The sequence below is a fragment of the Hesperophylax consimilis genome, chromosome 20 (assembly GCF_061612785.1).
Source record: "Hesperophylax consimilis isolate HC1 chromosome 20, BYU_Hcon_1.0, whole genome shotgun sequence".
NCBI lineage: Eukaryota > Metazoa > Arthropoda > Insecta > Trichoptera > Limnephilidae > Hesperophylax > Hesperophylax consimilis.
Genome location: NC_142855.1, coordinates 21,208,809 through 21,221,246, shown reverse-complemented (window position 1 = coordinate 21,221,246; position 12,438 = coordinate 21,208,809). Strand labels below are relative to the sequence as shown.

The following is a 12,438-nucleotide window of genomic DNA, read 5'->3' as shown; positions in this document are numbered from 1 at the left end:
TGATTGAGTGACTCCTGTGGCATACATAGGCTGGATAACATGAGCAGGATACACGTGCAGAAACTGAAAGTACAGCTCAGTTGCAGTTGTGCAAGTAAGCCTTCAATGCCTGGCAAACCTTCCCGCATCCAATATCCAATCCGGGATAGCTTCTGTATCCTTGTAACGCAATAACAACTATACCAGCCTTCAGGCTGCTTTGCTACTGTGTGAATTGTAAAAGCATACATCTAAATAAATGACACAATAATAAAAATAAAATGAAATGGTAAACACGTAGCACTTGGTGGCGGTTTGGGGGAAATTCTCCTTCTATTGTGTAGGGGCGCGCCTTGTCACTGGGCGACGGCCTGGACAAGAATGTTTTCCGATCTCCGGTAGCCCTTACTCGTCCCTGCTACTATGTGTACCCATGCACCCTTCCCTGTCCCCCATCTGTGAGACGCTGCATCACCAATACTGAACTCGGAGTGTTTTCATGACGCCATGTGTGTACCTTCATTGACGCACATTAGCCCGTGACTATGAACGTGTGTTTCGCATATGGCCAGGAGTTTCCTCATTGATCTTCCCGACGGGGCTAGTATGATCATGTCGTTAGCACAACTAATATTGTTCGTAAATACCCCGTCATTATAGCATCCGTTTCTTGTTTTATTCAACGATTTACTGAGCTCATCTATATACACGTTGAACATCACTGGGGAAATTGAGCCTCCTTGTCTAATAACCCCGGACTTTAGTTTAGCTGATTCTGATAGGCTATCATTCCATTTGACAAAATTGTCCTGCTGGATATACCATGTACTCAATATATTGATAATTTGCGGCGGTACTTGTTATATGGTCAGTTTTTTCCACAACTTATTATGATTAACCCTGTCAAAAGCTTTGTATAAATCAAGGAAACATGGCTTTTTCTGGCTTTGTAGTATTCGATTGTCTGTTTTATGCTGTATACGGCTGTTTTTGTAAAGCATCCAGCTTTTGTGAGTCCTCTGTACTGAGTTCACCGCTTCCTAACACTGTATGCGGGGACATTGAAGGTCTAACTTCACTTTAAATTGTAGAGCCGTTTATTCAAAAAAATTAGATTCTTGCGAGAACTCCGAAGGGGTGACCATAAGTCACCTATACCGGGGTGGGAAAGCGGTGGGTAACTTCAATGTACTGAGTTCACTTTTTCAGTTGAGTTTTTTCCAGTTCTAGTGTGATATCGATCGCTATTATTCTGGGAGTATCACAGTCGATCATTACTGTCTTGAATAATTTCCTTCTTATTATAGCTAGTCCGCCATATGGTCGTCCTCATACCATAACTCGTGAATTCAGGGTGAGTTTTGCCGAGATCTCAATCCACTCTTTTTACAGATCGGCCATTGATCGAAGTGATATTTAGCTAATTCATTTTGTTTTGTTTCTTTCGTAGTTCACTCGGCAACTTCTTTGAAACTTTTGAATACGTTGCCTTGGGGCCAAAAATCGGGGTTCATTATAGTTTTAATGTCGCTTTGCTGGATCATTACCTTAAATGTCCTAAATGGGGTTTCTCTAAAAGGTTTTATGATTGCAATATTAGTTGTGTTTAAACCTTTATTTTCGCTGAATTACCTGATACATTCTGTGCTCGTTTTAAGTGCGACATGAGATATTTATATAGCCTTATTGACAGGTTGACTACTGTTAAATGAATTAATATATTGCCGGCTCTCGGGAATAGTAAATTACTTCGGTCGGCTCTAACTTCCAACTCTAACATGATAAGACCCATGTTCCAGGCAGAAAGTTCAACGTATTCACAATTCGACAATCCGTTGTGATATTTTCCCAGCTTCACGCAAAAAATAAACTCCATGCTGGAGGTAGATAATACGTCATATTATGTAGGTGAAAGAAGCGTTCCGTTGAGCTGTGAATCTTTAAAATGAGGTTTTTAATACTACAAATAATAGAAACAAATTTCTGAATTTTTGGGTATTATTAGCGTGCGATTTAACAAAATATCGAGTGCCATAAACGTTTGTCAAGATTAAATTGTTTGCAATGTGATAAGATATACCTTTACCCTTTACTGAAGTAGGAATTGACATTTATGCACTGTGCACGCAAGCTAATGTAGTATCGCACGGAATCCAGTCACACTCTCACTCTCAGTATCATACGGAATCCACAGTCACACCCTCACCATCAGGATTCAAGCGTTCATTCCCATAGAATTCTAACATACAATAAGTATAGCTAGCAGAATAATGGTTTGAACGAGTCACCTGGTATACAATTGGGTATTGGGATATTCCACCTGCCATCTCGGCATTTCATACTGCCCAGTTTCTGTATTGGAGAAAGCATGTGTCCTGTTTTACAGGTGAAGTGAACAGATGAACCACTGAGCATGTTCCTTCGGCAAGGGATGCTGCCTACCTCGGAAGAGTAGCACGAGTAATCCAGTGTGTAGGAAGAGTACAGAGTGCAGCTTTCTGGAAATGTAATCATTAATGAGACCAACAATAAATAAGGCATAACAATGTCTGTTGAAATATGAAGCTGTCCTTTTCAGGCAACAATTCTATCCGTTTCCGGATTAACTATTGAGTAGGGAAGGCAATTGGCTGTTAGACCCGCTACAGTCAGTGGATTAGAGGATACCAATAGAAATAGAAATCACATGCAGACACTTCTTACTGTGGCATCCTGGACGAGCTGACCACTTGTTATTTCCTTCGCACACGGAGTAATTTCTGCTGGAACTGAGCTGTCTTGAGCCTGTACACGAGTAAGTCAGAATGGTGAATGCTTCTATCAAATCTCCCGGTACAATGGTCTTATTGTAGTTTGGAATGGAGTATATTCCGTAGGTTGGAAAGGGCGGCAGAGTACAACCGGAGCTGTGTAAAATAAAATATGGTATTATTGTTCAAATCTCTCATAAAATAATATCAAATGAAATATGTTAACCGGTTTCGGCACAACCATGCTTTAGTCAGATAAAATAATTAGGTAAAGCAAGCATTGACACAGAAGATGTGATACATGTGAGGTGACTAAAAACTACAAGTTCTTTATCGGACGGCCAAAAACTTATAAATTGTTTTCAATTCTTTGGTCACCGGTGAAGAACGGCAAATAAAAGACTATCAAACTGACAATTGTGAGATTTAAGTTTAAAATTGTAAAGGAAAACCAATCTCACGTAAAGATCTCATCTCAAAACCACAAATTCTTAGACCATAGTTATATCATTCATCTTAAACCTTGTGATGTGATTTACCTATTGATATAATATTTACACCACTTCCCTATAACCCTTTCCGTCTTACTTATAATAGATAATATGGAGCATAGTTCCGGGTTAGTAGAAAACGTTACTCATAATCACGTGCATGCGTACTGCGTATACCGGCCGTAATACGACAGTATTAAAAGTTGACAGATTTTTAAACAATCCGACCCCTGGGTATAGAAACGTAATACGATCGTTGTAAGACGGAGATCGCGGACTTTGTTAACAATCTGGTTGATTTGACAAATATCGAACAGTCGTGTCATGAAACTGTAAGAAAGCAGTAATACCCATTTGCAGGTATATTTTAAATAGAAATATCGATTTAACAAAGCAAATACGGAATGTATAATCGAATTAGCCGAATTCCGAAGCAATTCAAAACAGACGGGACCAATGATATCGCAAATCTCATCTGATGAAACGTGAAGTTAGCAACAAAACGCGAAACGCAAAAATGACGGAGTTTCTGAGGATTGCAACAAAGTGGTGCCGGTCTAAAAAAAATCTTGCATGAATATTATTATATTATTATACGAGTAAGATTTTAACCCGAGCAATATACGGCCCTCTTCACCGTAGAGCCATACCAACGCTGCAGCGGCGTATTAGGGAATATTTATAAGTAAGAGTAGGTATACCACTCACAGTGAATCATAGAAATAGATATACCACTCACATGTGAACTGTCACACAGCTACATAGTTAAACCACTCACAACCAAGTCAACAATTTATTTAAAAGTTCTTTCCTGAATTCAACTATAACAAAATAATATTTTTTTTTTTTTTTTTTTTTTTATTTCATTTAAACGCCCATAGGGCTTTTACATATAATAATGTACATCTTTATTTTTTTAGTCATACATTTTATATAAAAAAAAAATACATATAGATTACATATAAAAATGTCAGATTTAGCAAAATATAGGTTACATAAAATATAAGAGTTTAAAAAATTAGGTATGATAGAGTGTAAATAAGTGCGACAAAAAATATAAAATTTGCCAAAATCCTCCAAATCAACGATAATGTTAATAAGAAGGTATAAAATTAGTTGATAACAATAGTTTACAAAGTATGTAAAAATAGTTCGCACATACTCCGTTTAAAGTTGGCCAAGTTCAAATTATTGTCAAATACATTTATATTATTTAAGTATTTGTTACCAAGACTGTGTAAACGTTGTATTGGAGAGTGAAAACTATAGTTGGAATGAGATGTATGTATGTAAAATGTTGATATTTGCCTAGTTGTTCGTGTAGGTATGTGTAGATTTATTAAATGCAGGAGTTCACAACAATCGAATTTAGAGTTCAATAATTTTAATAAAAAGGTTAGGTCGTTTATTTTTCTTCTGTTTTCTAATGTCGGAATATTTAAATGATTCAATAATGACTGGTAATTTATGTGTTCTAAAGGGATGTTAAGTTTAAAATTGACGAAGCGTAGAAATTTTCTTTGAATTCTTTCAACATTATGAATATGTACATTGTAGAAGGGTGACCAAACTATGGAGTTATGTTCTATCAGGCTTCTAACAAGGGATATGTACAATAGTTTTATGATTTGTAAAGATTTAAAGTTTTTAATTGTTCTTAATATAAAACCTAATGTTTTCATACCCTTATTCACAGTTTGTTGAATGTGGGCCGTAAAGTCTAGTTTCTCATCCATTATTATGCCAAGATCTCGCATTTCCTTTACTATTTCTAAATTTGTTTTATTTATTGAATAGCCAAAAAATTGTGATGTTTTTTTTCTGGAAAAGGTCAAAATTTTGCATTTTTCTACATTTAAATATAAATTGTTTTGTGAACACCACTTATTTAGCATGTCTATATTAGATTGAAGAACTTGACAGTCGTTTAATGAGGTTATTTCTTTATATAATTTAATATCGTCGGCGAATAGCAGTACATTGACATTTTCAAAGCAGTTGACTATGTCATTTATAAAAACAATAAATAAAATTGGGCCAAGATGACTACCTTGCGGTACGCCACTAGTGGCCAAAAATGGTTTAGATAAAAAAGATTTTATTTTAACAAGTAAAGTTCTACCAGATATGTAGCTACTTAACCAGCTTAACATATTTGCTCTGATTCCTATAGCATGAAGTTTTTGGATCAGTACTTTGTGAGACACTTTATCAAAGGCTTTCGAAAAATCAGTATATATACAGTCAACTTGTTTATTTTTAGAAAAAGACTCCAATATATAGTTTTGAAACAGTAGTAAATTTGTTGTAGTTGATCTACCTCTAATGAAGCCATGTTGTTTGTCATTTATTAATTTTGTTAGTGTAGGATATATTTCTTCCAAAACTAAAGATTCAAAGATTTTGGGTAATACAGATTGTATGCATATTGGTCGATAGTTTGAAATGTCAGTCTCGTCACCTTTTTTAAATATTGGAATAATATAGCTGGATTTCCAGTAGACGGGAAAATATCCAGAGGATAGTAGGTGGTTAAATAAAATGGTTAGTGGTTTAGACAATACGGAGGAGCACTGTTTTAGGAAAATTGGCGGGATGGTGTCCGGGCCTGCAGACTTGTTTATGTCTAAGGAATTTAATTTTTTTTTGCAAGATTCTTCGGTGATGTAGCAGTCTGTTAAATGTGTGGTTTTTTTGAATGTGTATGAAGGAATATTTTCTTCTAGTGTTTCATCATCATAAACATTTTTAAAGAAGTCAGAAAAAAGATTTACAATGTCTTGCGTATTGTTGGCGTATTTGTCGTCCATGTGCATTTCTGGAGGATAGTCTGTGCTGTCGTTGTTTATTTTTTTAATAAATTTCCAGAGATTGTTCGAGTTTAAGGCTGTGTTCTCGATAGAATTTAGGGTAAATTGGGTGAATATGGCACCGATTTTTTTCAACGTGGTTAGCTCTAACAATATGAACATTAGGCTTTTCTTTCTTTGTGTAATGGAAACTTCGTCTTTTTAACTAATACAAAAAGTAGGTATCTCATCACAAAAGTGAATAATTAATAGCAAAATAGTAACTTGAAAAAAAAATGGAAAATGCCATATTACCCCAAGATCTCGGGAATATGGCACTACCGATCTGGGTAATATGGCACCAGCATAAATACAATCTAATAAAAGTCAATATCGTAATACAACGCTTTTATTATCAATAATCAAAATCAAAGTACAAAAGAAAGTTGGATGTGTTCGTATAATAGGCTACGTAGAACAATCTAAACAGAACATTTATTTAAAAATTAAGGAAATAAGTAGGAAATATTAAAATAGTTAAGCAGAACAATCGTTACAAAAGTTTTCAAAACTTGTACACGACTCTAAATATACACACATTGGAAGACAGGCGTAAAATAAACGATTTAACTTTTTTATTCAAGATTCTAAACTCTAAATTCGACTGTTGCGAACTTCTGCAACTCATAAACTTACGAATACCTACAATAACAACACGACAAAATACACTATTCCACTGCAACACACATAAGCAAAATTACATTGCGAACTCCCCAATACAACGGTTTCACACTATGGGAAACCAATACTTAGGTGATGTCGATATATTTAACATTAACTTTGCGAATTTTGTGGATTATGTAAAAGACCTATTTCAATACTATTCCTAAATGGAAGTTATATTTTTGTAAACCAGTCAAATCGCTGTATTTTTTAATTTATGTTCTTGATATTTTTAATTTTGTTTCTCGCATATACTTATGTAATTTTATTTTTATTATTTCTTTCTTTTCTTTCTTATGTTTCAAAACTGTCATTAAATTTGTACCACCCACATGTAAAAGCCCTCTGGGCGTTAAATAAATAAATAAAATAAATAAAATAAAATAAATAAACGACTCATGCAACCAGCGCAAGCATTTCGTGCATTCTAACCAATCACATTTCGTCTCGTTTTTTGCGTAGAAATACCCGTTGCATTGTTTACAGTAATCACTTTCGTTAACTATCTGCGTATCATCGTCACTTGAGCTTATCATTTCTAGAGACGAAGGTGAACTACTTGAAGATTTTACATGTTTTTTTCGTTGCTTATTTTCGGTTCTCTTTGATTTTGTTTTCTTTTTAGGTTTAGCGGTTTGCGTCATTCTTTTAGCAACATTTGCGGATCTCTTTGCAGCGGCAGAAACCATTTTTTCTTTCTTTATGCGTTTTGCAGCAATCACGTCAGGTGACGTCAATATCAGGGCATGTTGCTTACGTTTAGATGCATTCCCACTAGGACCGGCAATTGAGGGGATTAATTGAATATCCTCGAAGGAAGCGCAAGCAGCAGTGGTTATTTCCAGATCTTCAGTCGGATAAGTAGGTGAGTTTGTTGTAGGTTGATTACGGTTAGACGCAAGCACAGTACCAGAAATCGGCTCGAACCTAGGCAAATCTGCAGTCGTGGTCAGATCTGAGATGGCACTATCTGTTGGTAGTAGTACGGCAACACCAACCGTTGATACAGGCAAGTCAGGACTGTCAGGAGTAGCTGTTGTTGTATCATATCGAAAAGCATAATCTGGAATAACAGTTTTATCCAGTGGATAAATTCCGCATGCTCTGAAGCCAGAAACACCATTTTGGACATTAGCAGCTTTTGACCAGGAGGTATTCAATAATGAAGGAAACTGGTATCGTGTGAGTTTCCGGCCTGCATTATTCCGTATCCATGTCGCACATGCATCACGCCAATATGTCTTCAGCGGTTTGAAGAATGATCGGTCCAGGGGTTGCAAATAATGGGTGGTGTGGCTTGGGAGGCATAAAAGAACCACATCATTGTTTGATGCATAATCAAGTACATCAGGATCGGATACGTGTGAGGAATGACCATCAAGAATTAAAATGACTTTTCCCTGATCTTTTCTTGGTACAAATACCGTTTGTAGCCATTTTAAAAATATGGCAGATGTAACGTAGGCACTCTTTTCACTCATCACCACTTGGCCTCCTGGTGGTAGCCCGTCTTCAAATTCTGGTTTCTTATTTTTACCTTTGAAAACGCAAAAAGGTGGTAAGAATTGCCCTTCCGCATTTACGCAACTAAGCACCGTAATTTTTTCGCCTTTTTCAGCGCTGGTTACCGAACATACGGCTTTGGATCCTTTTGACGCAAGTACCTTATCAGGGGAATTGTTTAGTTGCATGCCAGTTTCGTCGGTGTTATAGATTTTTCTTGGAGAGTTATACAACCCATGTTCTTTGAAGGCCTTCGTTAAAATATCAAAGTAGTCGTTAACTTCTGTCCTATTCATTCCTTTCATCCGAGCTACGGATAACCCTTGTGCCTTGCGTATAGAAATATCTGGGTGTCTTTTAAGGAAACGGATCATCCAATCATAACCCGCTTCCTCTTTAGTAGCATTAAAATTATTTTTTATGCCATTTTTGATAACAAAACTGTAGGCCAATCTCTGTATGTCACGCATCGTGGCTGGGAAGTTACTTTTTTCCAATTTCTTAATGTACGACACAAGCTTTTCTTCATTTTCTTCCCCTAAAACACATTTTCTGCCAAGCTTTACTTTCGTAATGTTTGTTTCCTTCATTTTGCGCTTAAGAGTCCGGACTGGAACGTTGTAAATTCTTGATATCTCTCGAAAAAACCCAGTTTTATTCGTTATAGCTGCAATGGCCGCTTTCAGGTTTTCGAGACTCCACTGCGCCCGCAAATTCTTTTTTACGTAATTACGTGGCATCTATAACAAACAAGATACATACGTCTTATTTCGTCCTACAAAAATAAGCGCAACAAAGTGAATATTTAATGTGGGGTAATATGCCGCGCGCGGCATATTACCCAGCCTCAGTGAGGCATATTACCCCACTACACATATAAATTCGCACATGCACCGACCGAACAAATAAATCAGAAATGGCGGCTGGCCGGCAAGCACATCGAGACGGCTTGAACTATGTAATCGAACAATATAACGGCAATTGTGATACAAAGCGGGGGTTTTATTTAACACACAGTTGAAGATGGGCTTCTTAAATATTTCAAAGTAATTATTTCGGCACATACCTTGTATTTTTTAATTTTTTTACAATAAATCCTGCTCTTGACACGATGACAACTACAACACGCTTGCTATGATGGACGACTGACAAGTTGCAATGACTCGTGGAGCCATCTCTGTATTGGACTTGAAACTAGAAGGACCAACATCTAAGTGCGGCATATTACCCATGGTGCCATATTCACCCACTTTACCCTATATATGTTTTATAACAGATTTTAGAGAGATCTTTGCATTTTTTCCTACTTTCACTGAAATTTGTATAGTCGATTTTCTTCAGAGTTTTTTTGAATTTTTTATGAAGTATTTTTTTTTGTTGTAGTGAGGCTATTAGTTCTGATGAGAAGTAAGTTGGATATGTATGTTTTTTAGGAGTAAATAGTGGTACATATGATTTGATAGTGGTGGAGAATATTGAATATAGATTTTCTAAGGAATCGTCAGTATTAACATCAGACAAAAAAGACCAGTCAACATGCGAAAGATGAGAATTTATAGATTCAAAATCTGCTTTTTTGTAGTTGAGAGTTTTTTCAACGGGTTTCGGCTCGACGCCACATATATTTAACTTAATATAAAGAGGGAGGTGATGGTTATCAACAGGTAACAGAGGATCATTACATTTCTCAATGAACAATTTAGGATAATTTGATATTGCTAGATCTAGTAAGCGATCATTTATGTTGTATATAAAGTTATGTTGTAAAAGATTTAAAAAATTTGTCATATCTAAAATCTCACGTGCACGATCATTTTGACTTTCATTAACAATGAAACCACTATCACTTGTTTTCCATTTTAGGTTAGGGAGGTTGTAATCCCCGAGAATAATAATTTTAGAGTTAGGATATTTGTAGAGTAGATTTTCAACGTCTTCGCTGTGGCTTCGATAGTTTCCGGCATCAGATAGTGGCGGTGTGTATAAAGTTGCAATTATTATCTTTTCTACAGTGGTATCAATTTGTACAAATAGTTGTTCGAGTGTATTATTTTTTGTTTTGAGTTTTCTTGACATCAATTTCTTCTTTATTGCAATTAGTACTCCGCCTCCCCTTGTTTTGGAACTGGATTTAGAGTTTCTATGGCAGCGAAAAATTTTGTAGTTGTTGAGTCCGAGTTCTGTTGATTTTATTTCCGAGTCGAGCCAAGTTTCTGTCAGCACATATACGTCGTAATGGTGTAGCGATATTGTAGAACGTAGTTCATTTAATTTGGTGCGTAGTCCCCGCGCGTTCTGGTAGTATATCTTGAGTTTGCATCGTTTTTTGGCGGTGTTTGCACTATTTTAGGGTTTCCGTTTACATATTTTATAGTAATATCATTTTCGCCATTTGTCTTTCGTTTTTCCAGTTCTTCTCTTAGATTTTTTAGATGTTTTTGTTGAAAAATTGTAGCATCGGGGTATATCCTTGTGTTGTTTTTTAAAAGATGACGTTTACTTAGTAATGTTCTGGATGTTGTGGAGTTATTGAATTCTATTTTAAGGGACCTTGGTTTTTCAACACTTGGTTTTCCAATGCGGTAAACACGTAGCATATCACGGTTTGCGGTATCATCGAGAGCAGAGATTAAAACCGTTACCTTGTTTTTGTCATCTATTAATTTGTTGGCCGCAGTCGTTTCAGTGCTTTCGGGTATATTACAAAGAATGATGTTTTTAGCTCTTTCGCTACGCTCATTAATTTCAGAAATTACCTCGCAAATGTCGAGGTTGTTTTGTGGGGCTGGGATATTTATTCCGATTTCCTTATAAGCCCGTAATTCACCCTCTAGACTAGCAGTTTTATTAGACACCGTTTGCGCCAATCTACCAATAGCTATTAAGAAATGACTTGTAATTGGGGTTAGTTTTGTTATTTGGTCTTTCGTGAACTTATTTGCTGGATCCGTTAAACAGGTATTAAATGCAGCCACAGCATTTTCTACATTTGTTATAAATGATTCGACATCCATTATGGTAAACATTGGATTGCAAGTAGAAAAAAGGTTATTATTTTTATTTAATTATTTAACTGCAATGGTTTCACTCCCCTGAAAAGTTGGTTTACTCCGAGTACCTATGTAATATGTCTATGAGTACTTATGTAGTTACAATACACTGCGAGACAGTAAGTTGACAAGGCAGGTAGCAATAATAATCTTCCAGATATTTGCACTGAGTCACTTTTAATTATTATTTTGTTTTCACTTTTGACACTTTAAAATCACTCTTTTTAAAGATGTAAGACCAGTTACACTTTTGGGCAATTGAAGCCACGTTTTAATATACTTTTCGCTGCTTTTGAGTATATAAATTCACTGGTTTTCTATTAATTTGTATAGAGCGAATATTTGATGTGCTCACCGTGTGTTGTTGTATATAAAATTCATAATATGATCATTATCTATATTCATAATATGATCATTATCTATATGAATATAACCATTAAAATTCCTATGTTAGACAAAACAAGATAAGGTTATTGGCAAACATACAGAAAAGTGGGACATGGTTAAACGAAGCTGAATGCTAAATCACTTTTTTGATTAAACTTTTTAACGAATTGGTGTACATTATGAATACCAAAAAATATACTTTAGATAAATTGAAGGTTTTCCTATCGTTTCGCTTGAGTAGAATACAAATAAAAAAATAAATTACTCAGTAAAAAATATAAATGTAAAGTACTAAAAATTTTTTTTTTCAATAGAAATGAATGAACGCGTAAAGGAAATAACTTAAAAAAAATACAGTATTATAGCCAAGATTATCTGTGTCAGTTTCACTTGATTAACTTTTTTGATTTCTTATAAAATTATTTACAAAATAAATAAAAACTAGTTTTGTGCTTGAAATCGATTTTTTCTAAACTCCGTTTGTCAAGCGATTTTAATGCCTATTACCTACAGTATAAGGTATACAAAGAATGTACACATTTTTGGCTTGTAGCTCTTCATCCTAATAGGCACATTTTATTTTAAATTAGATAACAATGATAACAGAAAATGTTCTACTTTTGGGATAGGAAATATTGAACGTAATTCATATTAATGAACAGATATTTCATACAATGAGCATATACGTACAACAAAAAATTAACTAAAATTATACATAATAACATATTTTTGGACATCTTGAGAAAAATCCAAAATTTGGTAAAGG

The 12,438-nt window shown here is 35.2% G+C and overlaps 1 protein-coding gene across 1 annotated transcript in view; it reads right to left on the bottom strand.

The window, feature by feature from the left end:
* LOC149414324 (uncharacterized) overlaps positions 1–12,438 on the bottom strand; it is a 65,355-nt gene that overhangs the window by 29,582 nt on the left and 23,335 nt on the right. Inside the window, exons 3-4 of the mRNA XM_089644134.1 lie at positions 2,683–2,885; positions 2,268–2,477 (exon numbers count right to left, since the gene is read on the bottom strand). Of these exons, the coding sequence (XP_089500260.1) occupies positions 2,268–2,477; positions 2,683–2,885 (413 nt within the window). The remainder of the gene's footprint in view (positions 1–2,267; positions 2,478–2,682; positions 2,886–12,438) is intronic.